At 54.5% G+C, this 27982-nt stretch overlaps 7 protein-coding genes across 7 annotated transcripts; 2 read left to right on the top strand and 5 right to left on the bottom strand.

The window, feature by feature from the left end:
- Positions 1-16: 16 nt before the first annotated feature.
- BDP81DRAFT_92343 (uncharacterized protein) lies at positions 17-2299 on the bottom strand. Its single transcript, XM_060596498.1, has 2 exons — positions 289-2299; positions 17-233 (listed from the first exon to the last, which is right to left on the bottom strand). Exons 1-2 carry the CDS (start codon positions 2060-2062, stop codon positions 169-171), a joined length of 1839 nt encoding a protein of 612 aa, XP_060451029.1. The 5' UTR covers positions 2063-2299; the 3' UTR covers positions 17-168.
- BDP81DRAFT_92320 (uncharacterized protein) lies at positions 2300-3403 on the bottom strand. Its single transcript, XM_060596497.1, has one exon. It carries the CDS (start codon positions 3275-3277, stop codon positions 2537-2539), a length of 741 nt encoding a protein of 246 aa, XP_060451028.1. The 5' UTR covers positions 3278-3403; the 3' UTR covers positions 2300-2536.
- A 5784-nt stretch (positions 3404-9187) lies between these two features.
- On the top strand, positions 9188-10166 carry BDP81DRAFT_417043 (uncharacterized protein). The gene is made up of 2 exons (XM_060589589.1): positions 9188-9545; positions 9620-10166. Exons 1-2 carry the CDS (start codon positions 9384-9386, stop codon positions 9818-9820), a joined length of 363 nt encoding a protein of 120 aa, XP_060451027.1. The 5' UTR covers positions 9188-9383; the 3' UTR covers positions 9821-10166.
- Positions 10167-11375: 1209 nt separating this feature from the next.
- On the bottom strand, positions 11376-11915 carry BDP81DRAFT_445668 (uncharacterized protein; the record flags this gene model as incomplete). The annotated part of the gene is made up of 2 exons (XM_060591981.1): positions 11376-11502; positions 11581-11915. 2 exons carry the CDS (start codon positions 11913-11915, stop codon positions 11376-11378), a joined length of 462 nt encoding a protein of 153 aa, XP_060451026.1.
- A 2686-nt stretch (positions 11916-14601) lies between these two features.
- BDP81DRAFT_309230 (calcineurin-like phosphoesterase) lies at positions 14602-16106 on the bottom strand (the record flags this gene model as incomplete). The annotated part of the gene is made up of 3 exons (XM_060583528.1): positions 14602-15548; positions 15664-15724; positions 15987-16106. 3 exons carry the CDS (start codon positions 16104-16106, stop codon positions 14602-14604), a joined length of 1128 nt encoding a protein of 375 aa, XP_060451025.1.
- A 5591-nt stretch (positions 16107-21697) lies between these two features.
- On the top strand, positions 21698-23437 carry BDP81DRAFT_309400 (uncharacterized protein; the record flags this gene model as incomplete). Its single annotated transcript, XM_060583543.1, has 2 exons — positions 21698-21805; positions 21899-23437. 2 exons carry the CDS (start codon positions 21698-21700, stop codon positions 23435-23437), a joined length of 1647 nt encoding a protein of 548 aa, XP_060451024.1.
- Positions 23438-26110: 2673 nt separating this feature from the next.
- Positions 26111-27652, bottom strand: BDP81DRAFT_340323 (uncharacterized protein). Its single transcript, XM_060586019.1, has one exon. It carries the CDS (start codon positions 27637-27639, stop codon positions 26326-26328), a length of 1314 nt encoding a protein of 437 aa, XP_060451023.1. The 5' UTR covers positions 27640-27652; the 3' UTR covers positions 26111-26325.
- Positions 27653-27982: the final 330 nt, after the last annotated feature.

The raw sequence follows: 27982 nt of genomic DNA, 5'->3' as shown, positions 1-27982 counted from the left end.
CCCTTCATACCAGCACGAACCAAAGAAAAAGAACCTAGCAATGGAAACATGGAAGCTAACAAGAAATAGAAAATGAAAATCAGCCGCGCAAATCAGGTCGCAAGGAGAATGGACATCGACGCGTTCCAGCAGAGCGACCTATCTCTCATCGCGAAGACGGCGGCATGATCATCGTGAGATCGAGACGTGGTTGAGCTGCGCCAAGCTTTCGCCGCTAAGCGTACTAGTAGGCGGTATTGTACTCATCGCGGTAACGATGCGGAATGTTGGAGTACTGAACGTCATCATATCTCGCCGTCTTCACCTTGCCGAAATACGCGCTCGAACCCGAGTAGCTCGCCTCCCGAGACGGCATGGGAGGGCGAACATTGTAGTAGTCGGTGTGCTTGCTGGGCTTCCTCGGAGGAGAGTCGTCGCGGTACGCAGATGCGTAAGCGGCCTCAGCAGCGACTGGGACTGTTCTACCAGCGTTGACGGTATATCGAGTTCGATGGCCAGTCTCATACGACATTGCCTCGGGAGAGTGAGTTCTGTGTCGATGGCTCCTTTGCTGATAATGGCGTTCTTCTTCCGATTCAGAGTCCTCGCTCACCTGCGGCTGCAGCCTTGAACGGCCACGGCCCCGAGTGTCGGCAGACTCGGCAGGCACATGAGAAAAGGTTTGAGCTCTAACAGGACCAGGAGGAGGGCGGTTGTACCCATCGTTGAAGGTGGCCGATCTGCCCAGGTGCTTAGGCGGCGAAGTGGACGCAGGCGAGGACGTTGCGGAGGCGAACTGAGCCACGTGGCGAGTGCTAGGAGAGGCATCGACGACATTAGGCGATGGCGGAACTGGCGCCTCCTTTGTAGGAGACGACTTCTTGTGGCTCGACTTGTCCCGAGCCTTGGTCTCAGAGGAGCGCCTCGACTTTGATCTGCGACTGGTATCCTCCTCAACAGTAGGCATGGGCGGAGGGGGAGGGGGAGGGAAAGGCATCGCAGCCGGGGGTGTCGGAACCGCGACAGGAGGCGCATGTCGAGGCTCATAAGAGGTCTGGGCACGGCTCAGACCCGGGTGAGCCTTGCGTGATTGTTCCATGTAGGACGCTGCGAACAGTACGGCATCGTTGTATTTGGAACCTTTGGCGTCAGCCGGGACAGGAGGCAAAGGCGGCACAGGAGGCTCTTCCCGGAGAGGAGCGCCGTCACGCGGGATCGAGCGGGACCGCTTGTCCTTCTCCTTCTCCTTGGTGCTACTTGATTTCTTCTTGTCGGATTTGGCGAAATAGCCGGACTCGTCGTCTTCGACGTAGACAGGCTTGTGTCTCCGCGATTTCTCCTCAGCCTCGCGTTTGCGGTCCTTTTCGGCCTTCTCTTGGCGTTTGCGTTCTTGACGTCGCTCTTCCTTCTCGGCCGCAGCCTTCTCAACGGCCCTCTTGGCGGCCTTGTCATAGGCCTTCCTTTCTGCGCGTTCCCTCTCGCGCTCCCTGTCTTTGCGGTCTGCGGCACGTGCAAGCTCCTCGCGTTCTCTGTCCCTATCTTCCCTACGTCTGCGTTCCCGCTCACGATCTCTTTCGTCATCTTGGCGGGACGGTTTCTCGTAACTTGCGGCCCGACGAGCCCGAGGCTCCTCGAAGATGGAGTTTGATCTGCTGTGAATTTCTTCGTCCCAAGATCGAGAATTGTACCCGGTAGAGTACATGGGTTTGCCGCCGGGCGAGGCACGGTACGTCGTCTTGTAGGTATCCGGTCGGGGCTCGGCGGTGCGGACTTCGTAAGATCTGGCTGCAGGCGCTCTGGGAGCCGAGGTGTTGGCGGACATGCCCTTGGCCATCTCCTTGCGGAGTTCGGCCAGTTTGACGTTGTCATCGTACTTTCCTCGCTCGTTTTCGTCGCTCAAAATCTCGTAGGCCTGTTGGACCTTTTGGAACTCATCTTGCTTTTGGGCCTTGAGCGTTGGGTCCTGGACCTTGTCGGGATGGCATTTAAGGACGAGCTTTCGGTGAGCACTTCGAATTTCTGCGAGTTGTGCATCTTTGGAAACGCCTAAAATCTTGTACGGGTCGGGTGGTAAAGCGGACATGATGGATATGTCTGGTGGCGTTGTGATGTTGGTTTGGGGGCTCGTGAATCCAGTTCGACGGCGGTCAGAGAGCGACTGATCAAACGAAAGCTGTGGTGAGGATGGAAAGACTGCAAGGCGTTGCTTGCGATCCGGTTCGTGTCGGTCTCTGGGCGGACGACGAGGCTATTGTTGCATTGAGGCGGTGATGACTAGGCACTCGGGGCTGTATGGATTGCCTATTGCAATTGCAGCAGACTGTTCGGGGTTATTGTGAAGTTTATGGGACCGCGGTACCCGGCGCGACGTTATCGATCCAGAGTGGAAGGGGTTCCCCAGATGGAATGTTGAGGGAGCAGAAAGGTTAAGCAAGTACGGTAGTAGTAGAAGAAGTAGTAAGGTAGTATGTAGGCTGAAGTGAAGTCGCGACAAGTGATGTACTAAGAGGGAAGAGGCAAAAAAGGAGGATAAGGTAAGGCGGAACGTTGGGTATCGTTAAGGTGAGGTGGTGATGTTATGGTCGGAGTTGTGAATCGAGTGAGAGAGTGTGTGTGAGAGGCAAATAGAGGAGAGCAGAGGCAAGAGATGCAATGCAGATGCGGATGCGGATGGGAAAAGAGGGCGAGAGAAGCAGCCGGATGCGTAGGGCGAGGGCGAGGGCCAGAGTCGGACGGGTGGTCGATCGTGGGTCGTGGCTCCTATCTCTGGGCTTTCCCCTCGAGGTGCAGCAGCGCAACCAGTGTCCAGTACGCAAGTGGAGTTGTTTTCGTGGGTTGATGTTCGCAAGTTGCGTTGGACGGGTAGCTCAAGCGAAAGACGAGATGGAGAGGGGGGGAAGACGTGCCAAATAGGTAACGGGAGGATCTCCAGAAGACCAGGAGGAGGAGGAAACGGAGGCGGATATGGGGAGCAGGCCGGGGTGACTTTGACACCCGTACTTCGTAGACTGACTTCCCAGGCACTGAGATGCTTTGCAGGGAAGCGAGACGAGTGCTGACTGGAAGAGCGGAGAGATTTTTGGACGCTGAATGACTGAGGATTAGAAAGGCAAATGGAAGAAAAGTGGCTTTCGGCGCACCATGCGACTTGCGAAGAGAGGGTCCCCAGATGCGTGGGTGGATGGATGATGGATGGCAGATGGATGGTTGGATTGTGGGTTGTGAGTTGTGGGTTGTGGATTGACGCGGGTGGACGATTGATGAATGGACGGCCGATGGTCCATAGAAAAAGATACATCAGGGCGTTTCCGTCCTGTCAGTCGAGAGCGAGCCGGTGCAAGCGTGGGACGTGGAAGGCGTGGTGGGTTATAGTGGGTACATGTCCGTGGACGGTGGATCACAGAGCCTGGGGTCAGCAGAACGTACCTCGGTACAAGACACATGTACTGTCATTCCCACTGGAAGGTACGGGCTTCAGGTACCCAGATACCTTACGTAGAAGATACGTACAGGTTAAAGTGCCTTAGGTACCTCACCTTACCTTACAGATTACGGCTTGGCCAGGAAGAGGATACCTACTGTGAGTCTGTGAGTCGGTGACGGAATCGGGTGCCCAAAGGGTCCAGTACCCAAGCCAAATGCCCCATTGCTCGTCATTTTTTGGATTCTGATTCTCAAGTGGCCAGACCGGGCGAGAGCTGCGAAGATGGAGTCTGGTGTGTGTTTCCCGTCCGGCTCGTGTACCTTGACTGCGGTATTCTCGGCGAGTCGGGACTGCTGAAAGCCATCCAGTGGTACGTATTCGCACTGCTCCAAGGTGGAAGACGAGGGTGGTGGACTGAGGACGTGACTTGACAGCACGGGGGCTAGCCAAGTATTGGAGGTGCGGCCTAGGTATTCGCAGGTGCTCTTGATTGACGATGAGGTCACGGGCTCTTGGGCGAAAAGGAGGGGGAGAGGAGACGATGACTGGACAAGACGGTGGTCGATGGCTGGGTCTGGGCCATTGCTGGTTGGACGAAAAGGACAGGATCTGTAGCGGAGCGTCCACCAGTCAAAAACGGCTGACAGACACTAGCGCAAACCGAGGTGCGGGTCAGCCTCAGGTTTGTGGCTCTCCGTTTCAATCCCACGAAACGGAGCCTCAGGGAACCTCCCTTCTGGGCCTCCTCTATGTCATCCTGTCTTGGGAGATGCAGCGTGAGAATCTGAACGGAGGGTACATGCCTCCCAACCACCTTCACATCCAAACCCCCTTCTAGCTCAGCCGTCACCACTTGATTTGACAAGTCATCTCCAGTCAGATGGATGCTTGACTGTTTTAAGGCTATCATTCAGTCGTTATTTCCTCTTCTAGAAGTGTGGTCAACCAGTGATGATCAGAGTGCCAGGGCTGTTGCACACAGACGGTAGCCTGTGAACAGGTACATTTACGATTGCACACAAGACGGCAACTGATACGCTCCTCGCATGCGGTACAGCACAAACGGGGGCGAGCGGATGGGGCTTGTAGCCAGGTGAGACGGTTCTGGCCTTGGCTGATGATGCTGTCCCTGACTGGAAAGGGATCCCACGTCTTCTTCTCCCGAGAGCGGGAGGGGGGACTGGGCTTCTGGAGGGGCTGGAGTGGGTGTGATGTGCGGCGTGCCCAGCGGGTAAGGCTTGTTGTGGATGGATGACCACAGTGACTTTATTGCTTGCCCGCCCATCGGTACGACCACTCTGTCTCTGTTACTCCGTACCGCAGTCGTCGTCGAACCTCAGACATCGTCTGGTCTTTTGGTCTTTTTGCCTTCCCACGGACCGGAGCTTGAGTCTGTTCTGTTCAACCACCTATTCTTAACCCCAGACGGGCAAGCGCACAGAGAGGTAAAGTCCGAGGTCTCTGTCAGTCGGGGCACCGTCGCACCCGGCTTGTCATCGGTCTCGTCTTCCTCTGCGCAACCCGCCGCTGAAGTCCGTCCCGATGCCTGTCTGGAGACTGGCGTCGACCGGTGTCTCGTCTGTGTCCTTCTTTCTGCTTCCACGGCCGTGGACAGGCCCTGCTTCCCTCTCTGTCCGACCCGCGTCGTCCGTCGCCCAAATGGGCAGAGTACAGCAGCTTGCGGTGGCTTGCTGCAGCTGTGGTAGGCGGCCGCAGGGGCGGATTGGATAGTAAATGACTGAACCCCCGGCGGAGCTGAGCCATGATACGCAACGCCTGACGTATGCGGGACCCCTGAGACCTGCCCGTACCGGTGGCTTATGGGCCTTCTCGGTTTCTTTCGTGCCTTTTTCCTGAAAAGAGGTCTCGCGTTGTCGAGGGGACTTATTTAGTTGACAGGTATGGCATGGAACCGCAAAAGGTCGGCCACGAACCGAACCTTCCAGGTGATGAGCGACAGGGACGGCACATGGGCTCCCGCCGTAAAGTCGATCGCTCGCGGCGGCCCTGGATACGGTGAAGGAGAGTACCGGTGGTGGGGTGGTTGGGGGGGGGGGCGGGGAGATCGAACCCAAACGATGGGAGCAACAATGTACCTCGCCTTGCTCTTTGCGGTGTAGAAGATACAACTTCAGCCCGCCAAGTGCTGTACGGAGTATCATGCTAGGATATCTTTCAAGATCCAAGGGGGCCATCGCGCATCGTTGACGAAGATGCCGACGACAACTTCCATATGCGCCTCGGCTGGAGGAACCAGAGGATGGGGCAAAGATGACGATGCATGAATCAACTTGAATCATTCTAGTCTTCAGCGCCTCTCGGAGGGAGCGGGGAGTTTCTCATTGACGAAGAAAAAGAGAAATCTCTTCTTTCACGAGGGGCAAAAAAGAATGGCAGAGCGGGTTTCGCGCACTTCGTCTCTTGTTCGCTGGATCCATGAGAGCCGAGTGTAATGCTGTGGTTGTACCCGCGAGTTAGGGATGGTATGGCACCGTAAACGCTCGTTCGCCTTGTCGATTGGGCAGCGGCAACACCAGTATCCAGGAGCACCTGTCGCCAGCATCAGGGAGGAAGCACCAAGGTGCCGCAACTGCACTGCAAAGCAACAGCGGAGGAAGGCAAGAAGGATGTGGCAGTGGACAATTGGAAGCAGGCGGTGGCTCGTACGTAAAGTCGTGGGTACTTTGCCTCGTGAGGGGTTGAGGGGCGATGTCCACGTACCGTCGACAAGAGTACTTCGGACTTTGGTCGACAATGTATCTCACTCCGCCGTTTGTCTCGCACCGTTCATCTGCTCCTGCCTTTAGTGGTTGAGTGGCAACAGCGCAGTCTGCGAACACAAGGTGGCACCTGGCATCCGTTCAGCCTCCAACGCTGCAGCTGGCCGCTCTTTGAAACGTTCGTCCGTTTTCAAGCAGTAACCTTGATTGTGCTTGGTTAGAGAGACGCCAAAACGTCCCGTGTCCCGAGGATAGCGCATAACGAGTGACAAAGTCAATCAGCACATAGGGGATGCCCGTTGGTGCTTAACAAAACGTCTCTTTAGCACACGCTAAGCAATCATCTGCCCGAGTCTAAAGGGACCTTGGCTGATAGTGTAATCCATCGTTCTGCGAACTGCAGGCTGTGTTTCTCTGGCCTGCTCGGCGAACGCGAACTTGAACCTCCAAGCCGGAGGCTTTCGGAAAGACAGTTGTGTTGCATCAAACCACTGTCTGACCCTCCTCCGGCGGGTTTCTGAATATTCTATTTTCCTTTCGGGCCATGTTACCGTAGATGGGAAGCTGATAGAGCCACCCGAGCCATAGTTGGCAGCAAAGAAAACATGATTTCAAATGCATCTGTCAGACGTTGCTGAGGTAATGCCCAGGCCCGGTTGCCCTGCAGGGCTTCAAACCTCGTCTACTTGCAGCTTGACTCCATCAGCACCGCCCATTCGGCTTGATGACACGCACTGCGGCGATTGCCCGGGGCCATCTGGCGGTGAACAAACACCTCGTTTGACCACCGTTTGCGATAAAAGCGGGCCTTTCGGGCACTGGAGCACCGTCCTCCGGTGCCGTGCCTTCCTCCGTCGACTCACGACTCTGACTCCTTCCAAGTTTCCCCATGAAGAAGTACGTAGTACGTACATCGGTCGCTTACCTAATGGAGGCAGGTACCTTCGGGAGACGCCCAGGGCCTGCGAGGACCTTCCCAGCAGCGAACACAACAAGCGCAGCGAAGTTGAGCTGTCACCGTCTGACCAGAAGCGCACCGTCTTCCTGCTAGCCCAACCACCCCTCCCTCCTCCAACTCTCTCCCAACCCAAACCGTTTCCCATCGATTTTTACTCATGGCACTCATTCAATTCGATGCCCAACCTCTCATCCGTCATCAGTCTACGGATAGAAGCAGCCCATGGAACGAAAGAAGATAGAAACAACCAAGTATTGAAGCCCAACGGCGATACAACGATGATGGCGACCAAGTAGTACAGATGACCAACGAAACGTATTTCGTGGCCTGGTCTGGCCTCGCCATGATATCAGACCTACCCGTCCACAGCCAAAGAGACGTCGCCAGCAAAGTCATGGGTGCGTCGTGCCCCGGGTCGATATGCCATACGAGGCTAGCCAACTTTTGCCCGTACCCATCAGCTATTATTTGAGCTTTCCGCCGGGAACGCGCAAAGACACTGGCAGGCCGCAGGCCACAGAACAGACGGCGCCACATGGTCGTGATCATCTTGCGAACCCCAGCCTAACCAACAACAACCATTCCACCTTGCCCGCTTCGTCTTCTAGCTGCAGGGCCTAGAAAGTGGCAGACGAGACGGGACGACAGCAGCAGCAGCAGCAGACTTGTTCTCAGCCATCATGTCTCTGGCTTCCATCGACTTGGGGAAGATCGCAACTAGCCTGGACATCGTCAGCCATACCTAGCCCTACGAAGCATCTTCCAAGTCTGGGGAGACTTACACACCCACTCGCAACTGGTGTCGGCTCTGTCTCAAATGCTTACCTCGGAAAGTCCTTTCACAGGCCTCACTGCCGGATGTTGTTCCACCATGCTTCGTTTGCAGGTGCATCCACGGCCGTTTACGCATTATTACCTCTGCCCTGCATCTTTCGGCAACGTATGGCAGCTCATATCCTGACGACTTACTCGCAGTATTCGCATAGTATTCGTCAATGGCCGCCAATGGCCGCCAATGGAGGCCGCCAGAGTTTTGACACGGGCTGTGGAGTGATTAAATTCGCTGGGTGCTTTGCCTGCTACCAAGGTCGGCATATCTGCAATGTCTCCGAATTCGCCCTCTAGCTCGTCGTGTCATCCAATGTCTACGACTGAGCCAGAGACTGGCGGGCTTTCAGGGTCACAGTCGACCAGTAAAGGCGACCACTGCAGAGTGTGTGCATGACACCATCCACAGTTCCCAGTCGGGCTCTCTGCATCTACAATCACACAATATCACAAACCATTCGACTTTCAGACTATTCGACTCTCAGGACATGTGTCTTAGCATGCCATCTTCTTTCCTCCGCGCCGTTGCATCCCACGCCCTCTCACTCGTGATGAGATCGTCGTCACTACGCGGGGTCGCGTGTCAGTGACCACCAGGAAGATCGGAAGCAGGTACGAACTCTGAGCATCACAGCCCCCAATCTAGAGACAGAGGCGCCCCCTTCTGGAGACTTTGTGGGTGAGAGTGAAAAGAGCGACCGACATGTGCAAAAATTAGACTCGCAATTTTTTTCGGTCCCCTTGCACGTGAAATACACCTTGGACTTGCGCTTCTACTACATGAGGAGGGGGTCCGGATCCGCTCGTCATTGGTTCAGAAGACCCAGGAAGAAGAGGAACAAGAGGAACAAGACCGTCCCCCGCGACGACAAATCAGACGAAAATTGGAACGCCCTCTTGACCAGTCAGACAGAGGCTCATCTGCAGCTAAGTAACGACGAGTAGGAACCCATGGGCGGGAGATTTTCCTGGAGCAGATGCCGCATTGAGGGAGATACGGTGCTTGAATCATGCTAGCCGAGATATCCTAGCAAAGGGCATGAATGTCAACGGACGACCAGACGTACCTTGAAGGCTTCGAACAGTACCTTGGCCTTGATACTCGGGAATTATTACAGTGATATTCCAGGCACGAGGAGTAGTCAGCGGCTTCTTACCCCTCAGCAACATCACCCAAGATTGACACTTGCTGTTTATCACTGGTCCTTGGCAGCCAGCCGGTGGTGAAGGGGTTTCACGTTTTAGCGGTCAGCGCCGTCTGGGCCAATGGTTCGAGAGGGACCGAATCGTCCCGTCTCCTCCTGTCTCGTGCGCGAGCGGGCCCAGGTCCGTCTTCTCCACCGCGGATGATCAGCTGGCTGGTGCCGCACTGGTGTGGATATCCGACCAAGTTTAACAGCTTCTGCTAAGGCATTTCCTTGTGAGTCTTCGGCATGGCAATCCGCTTCTTGGGCAGTCAGTCTCTATCTCCAGCATGGGAGCACCAGAAGCTGTCCTCAGCCTTTGGTCGATCACAACGCCCTCATCCCTCCTTGGGATGAGTTGTAGCTCGATCGGATTGGTGCGGAGCAGCGATCGGCCGTCAGAGATGCAGCAGCCTGCTCGCTGTTCGGGCCAACATGAGCAGTCAGACAGACTGTCACTGAGTGAGTGGTGAGATGAGAAGTGAGCGGCCAACGGCTTCGAGCCACGGAAAATACAGATACCTACGTGTATGCGCTGGGCCACCACTCCTTCAGCAGAAGAGCATTCCGTCCGCTTTGCCATTGCCGAAACTCTTCAGGGAATGCCCTCCAACGCTCCCGTGAAAATCTTCGGGAGAAAACCGCTCAACTTAAGCCACGACAGCCGGGAGTTCCCAGCCAAATTCTGCGTGCCAGTGACACCTTACTCCAGGGACCCGGCCGATAGCCTATCAACGATGAGATTCGCGAAGTGACTGCCGGGTCAGTTGGAGGGAGGGAATTTTCCCGTTTCTGACCACAAAGCGGATACCGCGCCAACAGATTCCCATCAACGTCTCCAATGACAGCCGCCAGCTACCACCCTCAATTCGTCAAGGCATGGGATGCCATCCCATCTCTAGTACCAGAATCCAGGAACTTGTATGCGGTCGACGACTTTGTCAGTCATCCTGTGGATAAGGTCGCTGCATCTTGCAATGCCCAGTTGGCGATCGTTCCAAGGAAACGGCGTTGAGAAAAGAGGCATTTTTGGCGGGAATAGGACAAAGCTCCTGCGTAGACTTGAGCCGGTCAATCGCTAGCTTGCTAGTCTGCGGTCCTCGCGGAGCCTGGGCTATGCTCAAGGTCTATTTTTTTACTGCGACATCGCTGCCTTTTGTGGCGGTGAAGTGCCACTCGACAACCTTGGCCTGGAAAGCTCTCTACTTCTTTGCTACAGCTTCCATGCTTGCCACGAGCTGTTCAATTGAGGAAATTTTGGGCAACTCTTGAAAGTCGAAAGCCTCTCTTTGGTGACAGAGTTTCACAGACGCATCCAGACTTCATCAATTCGAAATCTCGATGGCAACACCATTATGCCACCAGGTGACCTTTTCGAGGAGACGTAACAGAGTTGAGAGGGGTGATTGAGGGTCTCAGGCGCGAACAACCCCCACCAAGCGAATCGAACCCCGCGATTCCGATCCCATCACATCACATCATCCCACCTGCGCACAGCCGCCGCATCTGATACTGGGCTCACATTCTCCCGCCCGTTACCCCCCCTTCTCTTCCGACTCTCACGTCGTCCCTCCCTCCTTTTCAAAGTGCGTGAGCGCCTCTTGTCTGAGAGATGTCTCCACCACTGCGTTTATTGGGTGTTCGACAAGCGCCGAGCTGCACGTCTTCACTCCCTCTCCGGTCCTGCATGTCCATTCCCGCACGCGAGCCCGTCTCCCCGGTCTGAGAGACCGGAATGTCTACCTTATTTTTCCTTATTGTTGCCTTATAGCCTGCTTCCCACATACGCATCTGCCCTCCAATGGTTCTCGGGATGGATGATGGACATGCTGCTTCGCGAAGCAGAATAGAAATTGACCAAAGGCTGGAAGGACATGCCCCCTCCCTTTTCCTATCCGAACGCGGCGATTGGCATGGTCCCCAGCCAACCGGCTCCTCGCCGCGAGCTGTATGGCTGACAGTACAGAGGAGGCATATCCGAGGAGGGTCTTTTTCAACGTAGCATCCGTACAAGTGTACGCTGATCTTCGCCCGGGGGTATAACTGAGCTTTGTCCTATCCCGACGACTCGAAGGTTTTCCTTCCAAAGGGGAGTCTTGCAGGAGAGAGAGAGAGAGAGAGAGAGAGAGAGAGAGAGAGAGAGAGAGAGAGATAAAAGGCATGCGTGCCTGGGGAATCCGGCATGTTGTATCGCTAAACTCGGGGTCATTGGTCGGCAGCACGGGATGGACATACGGTATCAGGCATCCGGAGCCGGATAGATGGCCAGACGGGGCGGCCCATCAAGCGAGAAAGATGAAAGTCCCGGGGACCTTGACTCCATCTGCTTCCCACCTCTTGGGTTCATGTTGTGACGGTGGTTGATGGTACTGGCGGGCCGTCTGGGGTTTTGTCACCTTCTCGTGGCCGCTGATGGGAATTGGTCATGGTGTAGGCCTGTGTGGTAACACAGCGGCCGTCTTGAGAAGGGCCGCGTCCGCGACCTACCTTCCACCGAGCGTGATCTGATAAACAAGAACCCGTTGTAACGTGTAAGCACACGATGTACCGCGCAGGTCGGGGAGAGAGATGGGAGGACGGACGGGAAGGAGGGGAGGCACAAAGTACGAAAGCACGAGGCGAAGCCGCGAAGGGGGTTCTCCCGCGCCGCAGGGGACAGAATCGAGATGCAGGTCTGGGGCGCGGGCGACCAGGCCAGGCCAAACAGCCAGCCAGCTAGCCCGCTTCCAATCCCCTTCCTCTTCTGCCGTCTTGTTGTCTTGAGCTGTCCCAAAGGCTATTTGGTCTCCACTGTTTGTCTTTTGCGTTAGGCATCCAGACATGATTATTGAAATTCTTGTCCAATGGGAGAGTCAAATTGGAAGGTTTGGGGTGTGTTGATTGGTATCGATTGGCGGGCGGAGAGCGGATTGCGTCGGGATTATATGGGGGTTATGTGCGATGGGTGAGGAGAGTGAGGAGTGTATCGAATTGGGGAAGTAAGCTGAGGGAGAGGTTTTGGTTTCTGTTTCTGTTTTTCTGGTTTGGGGTTTATCTTGATGACTCTGATGCCTGGGATGGTTTCGAGTGTATCGGTAAGTCTAGAAGGGTTGGGGGTGAGGTAGGTTGTCTTGCTTGCCTGTTCTATTGGTGGCAAGGCTGCGGCCGTCTTACATCAGCTCGGCGGAGGGGATACTCTGCAGGTAGGTTCTGAGGGTTGTGTCGTGGGGGAGGGAGACAGATGGGTAGATGGATAGATGGGGTTGTTTACGAATGCGGGTTTCTTACATCAGCGACGAGGATTTGCGAATGGTGGTGTTTAGGTAAGAGGCGTGAGGTATGTAATCGAGTTGGATATCTTTGTCGGGCTGGCCGATGTGCCGGTGCTTCTCGTCAAACAGATCACGTGTGTGTATTTACGGCTCTTTCGACATGAGCTGGAGAGGGGCGGATGTTCTAGTGTATCCTCACGATGAGGTTCTCAGGCAGCGGTCCATGGGATTGTGATGAAGCTGCGTCACAATCCCACGCATCGATCGACCCTCATTTGATGGGTGCTAGTAGCAAGTGCAGCAATGTGCAAGAATCGTGATGGTGTGTATGGGTTAGGACTGAACCCAGCCAAATTTGCACTTTCAAGTCCCGCCTCAGGTCGTTGGGAGGGTTCGTGTGCCTGGCTGCGTTTGAGGGGCTGAGGATGAGAGAGGGGGGTTTAGGCTTGGTGTTTTTGGTGCCTGATTATCAGCGCGTAGTAGCGCTTATCGACGCGTGAAGTAATGTGCAAAAGTATGAAAGTGTAGAAGCAGAGGAGAAGTGCAAAGTTGAAGAGGCACCTGGGCATCTAGGCTGAGGATGTAGGTGGGTAGGTGAGGAAGTTGAGGCATCCTTCTGTGCTGTGAGGCTTCCGTCATGAGGCTTACACCTCTGAGGCTGCGTTTCCATCATTGGGTCATGGTCTGGGGAGGAAAAGGGGCCTAGGATGAGGCTTCGAGGCGGCTTGTGGGATGCATTGGGGAGATTGAACTTGGCCTTGGAAGCAGGGCTATCGCGTCGATGGTATGTATATTCCTTGATCTAAAGACGTTCCTTTTCTTGCGTCTGTGGCTCTGGTTCACCCTGTTGTGGTTGTGAGAGATGAATCAGTCACTCGAGGTAGTATGGAAGAAGAGAGAAGACGCACCGAGCGAGGCGGCAAGACCATGTTTGAGGCTACCAGCCCTTGGAATTGTAAGGCATACATAGTGTCATCAAGTTGAAGAGTTAGCCCAAGTGTGAGAGTCTGATGCCTCTGACTGCGCCGTCCTTCCCTTTCCTATCTCTGGCCTCTGTTCCCAGCCTAAATATTCCGCCCTCTGCCGCAAGTCTTTGCGGATACCAGGTACCTCACATTTCTTGAACGTCAAGAAGTGAGTATGACTCAATCCATTGCGCACAGAGGATGCATGGTACCACTAGAGAGTGCCTAGGGTAGCGACTCAGGTGCAAAGTGATGACTCGAGAGACTCTCTTGGCTCTAGATGTGTATTCAAACTCGTATAGGAGCATGCCGGTGCTCGGAGTTGAGAAACCTCTTAGGTTAAGCCTTCTGTTACATAACTCGGGGTTGCCTTGATCTAGATACTAGCATCATCGACACGTCCATAAATATGATCTGCTTGAATGCGCAGCTGCACAAGTATTTGCTGGCCAGACTGTTATTCGAGGGAGTTCGTGGCAGACTATATGTATAGCGCTCTGACAGACAGGCCGATGAGGCGATTGAAAAGACATGGTCTAGCGGAGATCGAATGACACCAGCTGTGTCGTGCAATGGCGTGCCGTGGTGTGTAAGTTTACATTCTCCTTGATATTAGTGATGAATGCTAGCTTCCAGTGCCTCATTCTCGTCACTTCGTGGCCTCTATGAAGGTTCGTAAAGCGGCCCGTAGTTGGGCAACGAAATCAGGTCTCTTCTCAAGTTCCAACGAGCATGCAGCAATCTCAGCCTCTTCTTCCCTCAGAATCATACCCTCATCGCGTTGGTGAAAATGAGGAGTTCCACATGCGGCTCATCTAGCTCTCGGACGCAAGCAGCCTACATGCGAACCTGCGGCGCAGATATCGAAAGAGGAAGGAGAAGAGCGACGCACCAACGGATAAAGATCCATAGGCTGTTGCCGGGCGATGGAAGGCTGTGTGTGAACTCGGAAATGTCTGAACCGGTGTCCATTATGCCACGAATGATGTGCGTCAAGGTCACCGAATACCCGCACCGTGGAGCAGAACCTTCGGGTTGAGGCTATCAAGACCGGGAAGGCAGACATGAAAGGTCCGATCTGTCTGGGTGCCTGCTGCCTTGCTTAAATCCCCTCTAGGGAGTAGTTCACGCAGGCTACCTCGGATTGTGTCAAACGGGAAAGCATACCTTCACCGATATGCAACACCATGCAGGCGCCTCGTCGCCAATGCAACATTAATATCATAGCCTCACTACTCAACCCCGAGCAAGGCGTCTACCTACCTACCTACCCCGTCCCATTGAGGCTCTCCTCAATTCGCGTACACGACCCGCGGCATCCCATCGCGACCCCACTCCCACACCGGCAAGTCCAAGTCCACAACAATAGGCTTGTTGACCGTCTTGCCGCCGACGTGTGGATAACTCGTGGCCATGATGGCGCAGTTTACGACGCACGTCTCCAGCCGGCCAAGGCGTCCGGCCAGCGCGGCGACGTCGGTGCGGGGGGAGGTTGGATCGCCGCCGAGGCCGCGGGTGCCGAGACCCGGCTCTGCGGCGGTTTCTGACGTCGTTCCGGGGATGGACGGAGACGTACCGGAGGGTGCCTTTCTCACATCTGCGCCCGATGAACTACTCTCCGGATGCGATCCGTCGTTGCGGAGAGGGTTCCCGCCCTTGATTGACAGATTCACGAGGGACTGCTTGTTCCCCTGCCCCGGATCACTCCACCACTCAATGCCTTCCTCTTTGAACGCCGAGCCACCGTACCCAAGATCCCATCGCACCCTCTCGACGCCACGTCCCTCATGAACATGTCCGCAGACAGCGAGTTGCGGACGGACCCGCCACAAAGCACGTCTCAGGGCCTCGCACCCCGCTGCCCGCCGGGCGCGGGATTCGTCGCAGTGGGTGTGTGGCGGGGTATGCGTCACCACGACGTCCGCTTCAAGCGGTATATCGTCCCAGAGCGTGGGTAGATCACTCGCCGCGGCGCCGACGGTGCCGTGCTGGGGCGCGTCGTAGCCGAAGGCCCATAGGCCGTTGCGTGGCGAGTACGGTGATCCGAAGATTGTGAAGGAGGTGTGTGGTCCTGAGGGGGACGAGAGACGGATTGTTGCTGTTTCGTGGGTGAGATAGGTTATTGATGGCGAGTTTGTGAGGAGGACTTTGCAGTCTCGGGGAGATTGTAGTGTTTGGTTGTGGAAGTGGGATCCGTGTTGGGCGTAGAAGTCTTGGTCTAGGGTTATGTCATGGTTCCCTGGGCGGGGTTCGGTCAGTGTTTTGAGGTGAAGGGATGAACGTGTGCTTTATTGTCCAGGTGAGGAGGTTTGACGGGGAGGGGGGGGGGGGGGGGGGGGTGACAGTGTGCGTACCTGCGACGACGATTTTGGTTTCAAAGTCTGCTTTTTCGAGCCATTGGACTGCCCTTGATAACTGGTGATGGCGTCAGTTGCTTGTTCCATTATTCCATACAGGATACGCCAAGAAGGAAGTGGACGACACTCGGCGAGCCCATATTTTGTTTACTCTGTTGCTACGATGGATCCAGATACTAGTAGAGAGTAACTCATCTATCCCCGGGCGCCTCCCACATGGCTCCCGGACGAGTAAGTTCTCTGGTCGGCAACTAGGAACTTCCTTCTTGTTTTTCTGTCTCTCCGTACACCTACAGAAAGGGCACGAATGAAGCACGTACCTCGGAATAGCTGCCTTGGTTGGTCAGGTCCCCCGCGTGGATCAGCACGTCACCCTTTGGCAACTTGACGGTAGTGTTGTGGGTGTCGGAGACGCAGACGAACCGGGTCCTCCGCAACATCGGCTGGCGTTGTGCCCGCGGCTGCGGCTGCGGATGCGGATGGTCAGAGGTGCCGGTGTGGCCCATGATCCCGGCGATGGATGTTGGAGGGGCCAGTCATGGACTGGGGGCCGTGCCGAAGCGGGCTCTGAGAGGTGAGTGGCGGCCGGCAGATGATGGGGTTGATGGTGAGTTCGGGCCGCGTGTCGTTGATATAATTCGATATTCGATAGACGGGGTGCGGTGGTCGTAGTTTGCCCCCCAGGTTCCCAAGTGCCGCGGCTATGGTGCCGGCGATTCACGTCTCTCTTGACGCCAGGCCCTAGGTACGACCTGGGAGCCTACCTGATGGACTGGTGATACTGCGTCTAAGCAACGGCTTACTCCGGAGGCAGGCGCTGTGGCCCACTCCAAAGCACGGCCGCAACCCCAAGTCTTAGTAGTTTCGGTGGCCCCGAGAGCTCGGTGGGCTGAGTAGTGTTTCTGCACCATCGTATTTTTTAAATACCTCACGTGCGCTTCACTGCCTGCAGTCTTTACGCGAACCCAATCCATATCTGTAGTATCGTGTTCAATTGCGATGCGCTGTATGTTCCCTAGGATTCTTGGCATCAGCCTAGACAACTGAATGTGGGACGTAAGCAAAGGGCGTTCGTTGCTCAAGTTCTCAATACAGGTCGCAAATTGTCGATACTCGACATGAGCCTCAACAATATAGATTAAAATCTCTCAAAATAACAAAGTTCACCCTCCACATTCCATGTGCTGGGCATTGAAACCGATTCAGTCAACTCATTGTCTTACCAAACCCGAACTCACATCTCCCTCAGGGTCACGGCTACAATAAGTATATAATAATTTCCAACCTCCCATGAATGACATTTCTCATCATCACTTCAGTCTTCACTGCTTCAGTAACAACGTTCACTTCATCCTTCACTTTCAGTTTCCTCTCACTAACGACATTCTTTTTTACCTCTCTTCTTTTTGAAAGTACATCTTTCCAACCTCGCCATGCATTCCTCATCTATCCTCACGGTCGCCGTTGCTGCTCTAGGCCCCTTCGGTCAAGCTTCGGCCTATTGCAACTGGAACAAGAAGACTGTCGAAAACTGCTGCTACCGGGACAACGACGCGAGAGTCAGACAAGGCGGTTACATCAACTTCCCGCAGGGCACCATCTGCCCTGAAACGCACGCGAAGACATGCGGTGCCGATTGCTGCACCTTTGATACTGGTCTGGGTATTGGATGCCCCAAGTAAGCTTCCGTGGGGTACTCACTGGTTGCCATGTGACTCGATGGTAAGTTTCTCCTCAGATCCTGGTCTGTTAAAGGTTTGTGACTAATTCTTCATTATCAGGCCGATACTGCCATTTCTGCCAACTACCAATCTGGAGCCCTTTACGAAGGTCACAATCACTTTCTTGTTGTTGGTCTTAGGATTGTTTGTATCCTCGGCGTATTCGACATCATTGCATCAGTCATGAAGTGGTCTGTGAAGTTCGAGTGGCATTGCAGACTTGGAATCACATCTCAACCTAGATTCGCGTATAGAAGCTTGGGCATTTGGTTTCACACTGTTGAAGATACTCGTTGATATCTTCACGGTCGATTGTCGAGTCAAAGTACAATAACGCTAGTCTGCTTGAGTTAAGTATGTTCTAGTATAGCCTGTATCAATCAACGCAGTCAACATACCTAGAGACCAGTTCCTAGAATAGCGTTATTGATAACTTCGACTCTCCCTTCATTCTTCCAGCAAGTAATGACAGGGCTATTGGATTTGACAAGTGAGGGCTGTATAACCGTGGAGACCAGGTGAACCACTTCCTACATGCGAGGTCAACACTTGATTGCTTGCTTTCGATTCCTTTGGTTTCCTGCTTTTTCTCCCGCTGGGCTGACGTTGGCGCTTGAGATTGGACACCGGCGGACCCCCGAGCGATTAACTTATGTTCACCCCAGATTCTGCCGTGGTACAAGGTCCCGCTCTTCGTAGTATCTTGATTCAGTGTCTAATCGATGCTCTGTGGTTTTCTGGTGGGCATATTTATGTTCAGATGCCGAGGTACGATGAATAAAATACTTATGCTCACTTGAACAGTGGCATACCTAATGTGCGAGTTGATTCTGAATGCCCCGGATTACATAGGCTAGATCCTCTCGCTAAGTTCGGTCGATCGGCCCCTACTGGACCAGTGGACGTTCCTCAGCGGCCAGAGTCGTTCGGAAATTATCAGGAAAGGACGATCTGGAAATTCGGGGTCCCCTGCAGTTTCAAAGCCAAGCTGCAGAGGGGAAAGCGACAAGAATGAGATCATGAGCCTGGTGGTTCTTCTAGAAGGAAGAATAGGGGACGTTTCAATGTGTGGAATGGATGAACGTCTGTTCGGTGTGGCCGCGCTCTGTACCTGGTCGAATGGTTGTTCATTAAAGGGTATGTGTAATTGGCTGAAGACGTAGGAAATCATCGGATGTGGGGCCGGTGAGGTACTTGGGTATCTTCCATTTCCGTCATGCGGGATCCCAGGAGGAACGAAGCGCCGCCATTGGCCATACCGGCGGTGAAGGGATCTTGTTGACTCGCATCCCCAGTTTGCGACTTCCTGGGAAACTCGTGAGTTCAGAGAGGCTTGCTGCCGTAAAAGAAGAAAGGGTCAGCAGTCGGTATCATGCGAATAGTCAGATGGAGAGACAAAACGGTCTGCAGGCGAGGTATTAAAAAAGAAAGCAGAGTTTCCGAAATGGGGGGTTTTGTGATGCGGGACACGGGCGCATGCGCAGTCACAGTCTCAGCGCGCAGATACGAAAAGGAAGAGAAGGCATCAGCCACCCTCTCTCGTCTTGTCTTGAGCATCTCGTGGATGGTGGCCACCACCGGCAGAATGCAAATTCCAGCGGCGGGGAAAAGAGTGACGACTGAGAGATTGCGTTCTCACTCCGTACGGAGTAGTTCCAACTTCCCAGGGAGAAAAGATTGAGAACTTGAAATTGGGAAGCAAGAGGCACAGCGACTGAGCACACAGACCGTTGAGATTCCTGGGATTGATTGCCTGGGCCAGGGCCGCCAGGAGGCGCAAATGACCAGTGCCGGGGGGGAGGGGGCGGGTCTTTGGCCTCGAGGGTCTAGAATGGTGCCGGCACAGTGCGGCAGCTGCGTCTTGCTGGGGGTTGACTTACATAAGCAATGAACCTAGCACAACCTTTGACCGCCTGAGGTTTGGTTTTGTTCACGCATATGTCCCCAAACACTATTGCAGTTGGCATCAACACCTTGGAATAAAATCTTGCTCGAGAATGACGACGTGTATATAAATAAACAAACTCAACCAAGTCCGATCTTGCTGATGGGTACGGAGTATAGGTGACGTTGAATTTGGGTCCTGGTTAGCTGGCTGATCTGGATGGGATGAGCCTGGATTGACAGATGACGATGTCTGGCTTATCACTTATGCTCAGCATATCCGGTCCAGCAAGTGCCCGCGGCTGGCATTCCAAAGGACAAACCCACGTTCCATTTGCTGTGCAACACACCCCGTTCCCGGCCGTTCGACCCATCGTTCTTCAACGGTCCAACTCCACCGCAATTACGAGAAACTCCCTGCGTTAGGAGAAGAGGGGTTATCCTCCTTTTCTTTTCATGCATCGCTTGCGGCTCCGTTGTGGGAACCTACCATCGGTATGGATTCTGACGACGGGAATGGCTTCAACAAGATACTTAAGCCAAGGGAGCAAAGTAAACTGCAGGAGCATCTAGTCGCAAGAGTAAGCTGTCCGAGCGCACCTGATGCACTGACAGCACTGTATCCCTTCCCTCCACCTGCATGCGCCTGCCTGTGCCTGTCTGCCACTCACCTGTCGGTGTTGCAGAAGCGACGGGCCACTTTGACGGTTTGACCTTCGTCTATGTCTCTCTCAGACTCCCTCTGAATCAACGCCATGCCATTGACATTGAACCTTTCTTTGTCTGGTCTGCGATGCAGCGTCAGTGTCACACGAACAGCATGTGGGCCGTTGCACGGGGCCTCTCTACGTCTCTGGACCCGTCATTGGCCCTTCTGTTGCAGCCGTCTTGCATTCGCGCGTCTGTCCATCGGGAGGAAGAAACACACCGGTAACAAGCGCATCTAGCGGTCGTTGTTGGTCTTTGTGAGTGTTCGCCAATGAAATGCGGCAAACAGCAAGCGCAATGTATCGTTCCAGCTCCTTACTGCTGTATGGTGAGCTGAGGTACGGGGTACTTCGTATACCTACATGATTATGTAGATAGCTGCTCGTCCCCCTCCTTTCCCTCATTCACAAACTGTTTATCGAATGACGAGAGTGACATCTCTCTTGCTGACTACCTGTTACTTTCCGAGCCAGCCTTTCAGTCCGAGCATATCCGTCATTCTCTGCAGAAACATTTGGGGAACCAAAAGGCAAATGCACAGATGGGACGAAGATTGCCAGATGCAACTCTACTCCCGGCAGCATATCTTCTTAATCTTGTCCGTAATACCATTTTTCACTCCTCCCTCTTCTCATTCTTAACAGAAAAACCCCTCCAATATCTATCTCACTGCCTGCATTGGGCCCAAACGCTCTTCCCCTTTCTTATTCGCTGCTTTCAACCTCGTCTTGTGTTTTTTTTCTTCCTATCAGCGACCGCGGCTCCCCGAAAGAGGGAATCCCACGCCTTGCACATGTGGGTCTTTTCTCTCCTCGACTGCGCTGGGGTCTGACCAACCAACCTCCTCGAATGCAAAGGGGCTAATCCCCAAAAGTTCTAGCGTGGAGACCCAGAGAGATACGTACTGTTGGAATTGGGGAGAGCACCAAAACTGTGACACTGTCTGCGCACTGTGCTTTGTGTGTGTGTGTGCGACTGTGCGGCCCTCCTCCACTTCTCCCTCTCCCATCCACTTCATTCACTCCCCGTCCTTGTCCATTGTCTCGCTTTTGTGTCTCTCTTCTTCCTGTTGCGTTGCTCTGCACCGGCACTGTGGAATCCACGCTGAGAGCGGCCACCAACAGAGACAGAGAGAGGAGACTGGACGCCATACGCAACAACAGCTCCCGTCAAACCACCACCACTTCCTCCCACCACCGCACTCGTCGCTGCGAATGGCCTCCCGCTGAAAGGCCCTCTCTTCTCTACTATTCCCCATTTCGATTCGACAGTCTCTTTTACCACGTACCACCTTCGTTGACCCTTCTCCCGACCCCGTCCTCCGGTCGCTATCCCGCCTTGACGCTACCTCTACTCGCTTTCCTCTGTTTCGACACACCAGGCGACCCTGACCCTGATCGTCCTGCCCAGACCTTTTCATACCGTCGCGCTTCGTGAGCGCCTCCTAATAATCCGCTTTGCCGGAAGAGCTACCACCACGCTAGACGCAAAGCCGGCGACGCAATCTCAATATCCCGCTCCTGTCCAACAACACCAGCTCTAGCTTCACTTCTTTACTGCCATTGTTGCAGCACCGCCATTCAATCTCGTCGTCCTTGGCCCGACACTCGTCCTGCACTCGCGAGACCTGCCTCGCTACTGGACCCGGCGACTTTCTCTCGATCCATATACTCCAAGAGTCTGGAGCTTGCTGGCCCTCCAGCTCTCCAGACCACGCGATGGCCGCCATGTCCGCCGCGTCAGCGACGGCCAACACAATTACGCCCCCGAGCAGCAGCCACGGCAACGGAGGTGCATGGAATAATTATACAACGGCAGACACAGAGGTAAGATGGCTACGGTTCCGCCGACTTTGCAGTTTTTTGCAATTGGCACTGGCTAGGACATGTGCGAGTGCATATGCTGACATTGTCCCGCAGAACCTTCAAAACAAAAGGTCTCTTGATAGAACCGATCAGAACAGCCGGCCACCCCTTTCGCAAAATGGCAGCTCGGCGAACATTTACGAATACGGCTTCGAGCCTCTGCCTCCCCCGCGAAAGAAGGCTTCCAATGACAACATATCTCTAACGAAAAGCACAAGATCATGGGACAGGACAAACCGGCGTGACCATGACACGTCGAAATCGGGCAACATTGCGGATGATGTTTTCGGGGGGAAAGCTGGGTCTGACGAGAAGCGATCGACGAACGACGTGCCCGTCTCTGACGACGACAAGTGGATTCACCGAGACAAGCTGGCCAAAATTGAGAGTCAGGAGCTCCAGGCTGCAGGCATCGTCTTGCCGAGGGCGCGTGCGAGCAGCAAACCGCGCAGAGGCCGTAGTGAGGAGAAGCTCAACGGTAGCTCCAGGAGGACCACGTCCGCCCCGCCAGACGACGAAATACCTCTGCCGAGATCTAGGAAAAGCTCGATTTCGCCGGAGAGCAGAGTCCCGGAAGAGACTTTGCCGGACATGGATTTGCCTGTCTGGGATCTTCGACGGCCCGAGGAAATCGCTGTCGAAGGAGATGATGCCTACTGGACCTCCCTTAGTGACAAGAACAAGAGCGGCTCCAAAATCCCCGTCGCCAAGGCCAGCCCGGCCCCCATTCCCGAGTACTACTTGGAGAGGAACGCGCCCTCTGGACGAAGACGGAGCGGCGGCAGCGAGCTCGAGACGATAGCCTATCCGAAACCGCGGCCAAGGAGCGGTAGCGCAAACACGCTCGGTGCGGCGTCAACTTTGGCACCCGCAAAGCGCAACAACACCGATATCTCCCCCCGGAAAGGCAGCGGTACCTCGAGCACGACCAGAAAGACCTCGACTCAGGTCAAGGGTGGTGGAAAGACCAAGACACGTGGTGGCAAGGATTCTACGAGTAGTATATCTGGGAACAGGCCGATTACGCGATCTGGAGACCTGTCTCCCGGTGTCAAGAAGCCAGAGGGAGACCCGCCATGGATGGTTGGATCCTACCGTCCCGATCCTCGTCTGCCGCCTGACCAGCAACTACTCCCGACCGTCGCCAAGCGTCTGCAGCAGGAGCAATGGGAAAGGGAGGGCAAGTATGGCAGTGTCTACGACAAGGAGTTCCGCCCACTCACGGCAGACGGTCTTCTCAAGCCACCCGAACCTGGATCGAGCACTACACCCCCCGAAGAGGAGAAGCAGGAGCAAGATGAGTGGCCGCTCAGAGGCGACGCCCCCAAGAGTCCTACGGCGCAGAGCCCCACGTCGCCGAGCATCAAGCAGACCAACTCGTACTCGACCATGCCCAAAATCTCCGACAAACCCCAGACTAGCCCGCTGCCCAGCCCTCGGGGCCCACCGAGCCCGACTATGCAGCCCCAGCAGCCCGCCGAGACTCAGACCGTCGTCCGCGTACCCGAGCAGCCCTCTGCTGCGGCCAACATGTCCATGGGCGGCGAAAAGAAGAAGAAGAGCGGAGGCTGCGGCTGCTGTCTCGTCATGTGAGCGGTCGCTGCCAAGCGTTCTGTCTCTCAACTTTACAACTCAAACCCGTATATCCCGTGTCCGAATCACGCCAACATACCCCCCTTTTCAACCGCGAGGCGAGCCTCCAACGACGTTACGAGTCTCTTAATTCCATTCACAGCATCGGCCGATCAATTAGATGTATTTATCGAAATATTCCCAACCAGACAACTGCATTGTCTCTCGGAGGCAATGCACTTGAGAGCAGCACCGCGGTCCAAGTTTTTCTTTGTTACACTACCGAGCGTCCTCCAGCAGCTTTCCGACTCAGCGATGACCGTATCCCCGATCCGACGTGTGCGTCACTTCATGGCAATGGAGGTCTCATGGCGACGCGCCGAGTGACAGGGATACTGTTTTTTATTAGAAGCTGTGCTGCGAACCAGAAAGGAGAGGAGCTTGTTTATTGAAAACCCAACATTCCTGGAATGTGTTCCGGCAGAGCCGTGGTTCACATTCGAAATCGAAAGGCAATTGAGGGTGTGTCCATCCTCGTCAAGACTTGCCTCAATATTGTTCCCCCGGTTATCAAAATGTATAATCGTTAGCGATTGCACCCAGAAAAATTGTCAACTTTTTTTGAACATCCACACATACTTGCTCATGCTGAGCTCCATCTTTATTCTTCCATTTCTGCGTGTTATGTTGTTGAGTTTATGGGGGTGGGGGTGTTTCTTCTTCCATGTCGCCAGGCGTTTTTATTGTTGAATCTTCTCCATGCCTGGCGTTTGCTTCGTTTCAAGTTTGGGGAGTTTGGGGCATCTGTGCTTGTTGCTGTTTGAGTTGAGGCTGAAGATCTTGACAGGGAAGAGCAGGATGAGTGTGGAGGGGGTTTTCGCTACCGAGGGCTCGGCGAGTGAGATGGCGATGCTGAGCGCGGTTGGGGAGCTCGTGGAGACGTGGACGAAGAGGATGGCGTAGAGAGGAAAGGGGGGAGGGCCATGAGGGAGGAAGGAGAGGGGAGAGGCGTAGGCATCGGTGCGGATTTATATATAATTGATACCCCATGCACATTCCGCCGGTGGCCGAAGCGCGGTTGAGGGAGATGAGAGGACAGCAGTGTTTGCTTTATGTGAGTTGAGCTGGTGGTCAAGGGATAAAGAGAGGTGCGAAGTGAGAAGGAGAGAGATAGGGGGAGCGTATTTGAAAACAAAGGCTTTATCATCCATGTGTATCCTCGCGGTATCTGCATCATGGACAGCGCGTTCCTCGATCGAGTGCAGTTTTCGACTTCATTGGAGTATTTGGTCTTGATTTCGAACCAACCTCACCGGCCTGATGTGTCGCTGAGGGGAATGGGCGTGGGAGGGGGGGGGGGGTTGGTTTATACTCTTCGCGGTTCGCAGGCAGGGCAGAACAGGGCAAGTACGGTTGATGGGAGATAGGAAGGAGGTACCTAGGAGTGAGGAAGGAGGTAGGTAGGAGGGGGGAAGGAGGAGGAAGGTGGGCAAGATAAGGCAGGCGGGACTTAAGAGGCAGGGCAGGCACGAGAGTCACGGTGGGTAGGATAAGGTAGGCGCGAGACTACGTTGAGAAGCAGGGAATGAGAGGCACGAGGCAGGAGTAAGGTTCGGGTGTTACTTCCTGCCCTGAGCTCTGAAGTGATTGTGCTGAGACGTCGCATAAGGCATAGTGACAGTGTCTCAAAGTAGGAATAGGTTAAGGTATTAGACTACGACTTGGTTCAGATAGGTTCTTCTGTTGGTGGTTTCAGGGCGGAATATGTAGAGGACGGCGAGGCATGGTGGCCACCTTGGCCTTCTCCTATTGAGTAGTGTGTAGTTGCTGAGGTACTCTTGATGTGAGCGAGCCTCAACGACGTCATGAGTAGCTGGAATAGCCGAGTACCTGCGCAACAATGCTCGGGTTTCTTGTGGCGAACCACACTGGACACACCTGCCCCGGATGCGCCTGGTGTATCAGAGCTTGAAACTCCAGCAGTGGATGACTCCCTTTAAGCGTGGCCCGTGGGCATTCCCCTATCAGGGCGGGTTGAGGGAGGAAGTAAGGAAGGAAGGAAGGAAGGAAGGAGGGGGGGTCTTTCCTTGAGCTTGGAGCTGGCGACACAAGGTTCATGTCAACATGCCACATGAGATATGTCGATTATGGTGCCGGAACTGAGCAATCCACCAACATTGTCACATTGATTGAATCCGCTCACCGCGAGTTATGGATATATGAGAGTACGTGGCCCTTGATATGAAGTTCCCAAAACACTTACACGATGTCCAAATGAGGGGCTTCAGATTCGACACTCGGTCCTATGGAGCCTTACCTAGCTCGACGGGGGAATCAACCTTGGTCGTGTATCATGTCATGACTGATCCCGTTCTCCAGATAGGCTAACAATGATCGTCACTTAGAGGCGGGGATATGAGGTGGCTCTGGGGACCCCGATCCTCACTTTAGCGCAGGAAACCATCTCAGATCTTAGGCCATGATCGGGAACAAGCAGAGTCATGCTAAACAAAAGCGCATAGTTCTTTCCAGTGTGAGGCCAGTCGAGCTGAGGGGTTGCTTGATGATGTTCCGGCGTCCAAGACAGTTGCGTAAATCCGCCGGTCTAGAACTCTGAACCCTCAACAATTGTACAACCGTATCAGTGAGCAATACCAGTGAAAACGATCATATGACACTCAAAAGTAGGGATATCTCATTTTATTAGGAGCTATAGGTGGGTACATCCTCGTGGTTGCTTGTTCCTCATTGGCGCAGCAAGCTTTCTCGATCTGCGGTCCAATTTTCCTTTTCCATGGACTCAGCTAGTACCGGGTGCTGAGCCCATATTACTTCAAGTTTGACAAAAGAAACAATAACCAAGTCAATGGCTAGTAAACATAGAAGATGCCCAACCGTAAGTCTCAAACTCACTCCTTCTGGTTCAGAATCGAAGCATGCAACACCGTAGGACTTGTCTGCACAAGCGTACCAACAGTAACATGCGGCCAGCTCAGCCCAGCAAAGTCCAGTGTGACATTCTGCGTGTACTGGAGCTGGGTATACTCCACGCTCACGGTCTTTGCCTGCGGGATCGGGAAGTGGACCTCAAAGACGGGCACCTCCTCGCCCTCGCGGAGGGGCAGCGGGGAGAAATGCTTGCACCGCTGGTGCTCTGAGGGTCCCTTCCACGGCTCGAGATGGATCTTTGTGTGGACGGTGGAGATCCAGTACTGGGCTTCCATGCGGGTGGCGTTTGCGTTGGCGCGGCTGAGGAGGTCGAGGGTTTGCTGGCCGTCGCCGACGAGGAAGCCGATGTTGGAGGTGCCGCCGCCGAGGTTGGTTCCCTCGGGCTTGGTTGTGATTCTGTACGAGGTGTTCTCGAGGATGGTCTTGCCCTTGTTGGCCAGCTCCAGGACGCTGTTGGGGTTCTTGACCATCTCTCGGGTGATTGTATTGGCTTGCAAGAACTTGTTGAGGTCTTGGGGGAGGCGGAAGGTAGCAGGGTTTTCTACGTCTTGACTAGGGAAGTGGATCTTTTTGCCGCCGCCGACCGGGAAAGGAGTGATGTCGACTTCGGGGATGATTGGTGTCCCACGACTGAAGGAGGGCTCCGAGAAGCACTGGGCATTGATGGTGGTGCCGTGCGGGATGGAAGCCATGCGAGCAAGGGAGGTCTTGAGCTTGGGGATAGTGGTCGCGGGAACGTGCATCCAGAGACCAGGCTCGAAGTGGATGACGGGAGGTTTCGTCTCCGCCTCCGTGAAATCATGAATGGTCTGAGTGTAAGGAACGCCGTTAAGGTCAATATCCTCCTGCTTCATCAGTCCACGGTTGGGGACATTTCCGAGACCGGGAGCGAACACTTGAGTCTCGTGCGTGATGTTGAGCTGGAGAATGTTGTCCGGGATAAAGGGCGGCTCCAACACGGGAGTGGCATGCAATGCAGTAGGAGAGGTGGTGCTGTGGGGGCGGAAGATGGTATTGAAGCCCCTTCCGGTGAAGGTGCGGTTCTCCAGCTTATTCAAGATGCCCAACGGCGCGGCCGATGCCGCTGGCGTTGCTTGTTGGGTGATGTTGGCATGGGCAGTATCTGGAGTGCCGTTGTTGTGGGTGTTGGCGATGAACGGGCAGCCGCCACGGCCGTTGGAATTGTGGTCGCCTTGTGGCTGGAGGACGGTGGCTCCGAAGGAGTTGGCCTCCGGGACGCTGATGGAGGCGGTGGTGGTGATTGGTAGACCCATGGTTGCAGAGATGCTCTGTTATAGCTGGTTCTTGAGAGTAGAGGATGAAGGTGAACTGTGATGTGAGATGATTCCAGGATCAGGATGGATGGTGAGAAGACGGGACTCTTTAAGTAATTCATCCTTATACTAGCAATATCACCCAAATGAAGGTAAATGGAAGCACGAGTTACAAAAACCACAGATAAGCAGAATTCCGCAAGCGCTGATACGAGCTGCCTGTTGATAGCTTCAGTTGGAGAGCTGAAGTGCGAACAAGACATGTCGAGCGCCACGGCCTGTAAGCTCGAAAGTATCATCTGAGAGGCCTCAGCCGCATTCGAAGCTGACAGTGAGGCGTTCT

The sequence above is a fragment of the Colletotrichum phormii genome (assembly GCF_030913505.1).
Source record: "Colletotrichum phormii strain CBS 102054 chromosome Unknown BDP81scaffold_2, whole genome shotgun sequence".
In the NCBI taxonomy this organism is placed as follows: domain Eukaryota; kingdom Fungi; phylum Ascomycota; class Sordariomycetes; order Glomerellales; family Glomerellaceae; genus Colletotrichum; species Colletotrichum phormii.
This window is presented reverse-complemented; position numbering and strand designations above follow the sequence as displayed.

What these genes read in the sequence shown, in the direction of transcription:
- BDP81DRAFT_92343 (XM_060596498.1), bottom strand. Translation starts at nt 2,062, where the DNA reads ATGTCCGCTTTACCACCCGACCCGTACAAGATTTTAGGCGTTTCCAAA. An exon ending in CAAGGTGAAGACGGCGAGAT is followed by an intron (nt 234 to 288) that starts ATGATGACGTTC and finishes TGAGTACAATAC; the next exon opens with CGCCTACTAGTACGCTTAGC.
- BDP81DRAFT_92320 (XM_060596497.1), bottom strand. Translation starts at nt 3,277, where the DNA reads ATGTATCTTTTTCTATGGACCATCGGCCGTCCATTCATCAATCGTCCA.
- BDP81DRAFT_417043 (XM_060589589.1), top strand. Translation starts at nt 9,384, where the DNA reads ATGGGAGCACCAGAAGCTGTCCTCAGCCTTTGGTCGATCACAACGCCC. An exon ending in AACATGAGCAGTCAGACAGA is followed by an intron (nt 9,546 to 9,619) that starts CTGTCACTGAGT and finishes ACAGATACCTAC; the next exon opens with GTGTATGCGCTGGGCCACCA.
- BDP81DRAFT_340323 (XM_060586019.1), bottom strand. Translation starts at nt 27,639, where the DNA reads ATGGGTCTACCAATCACCACCACCGCCTCCATCAGCGTCCCGGAGGCC.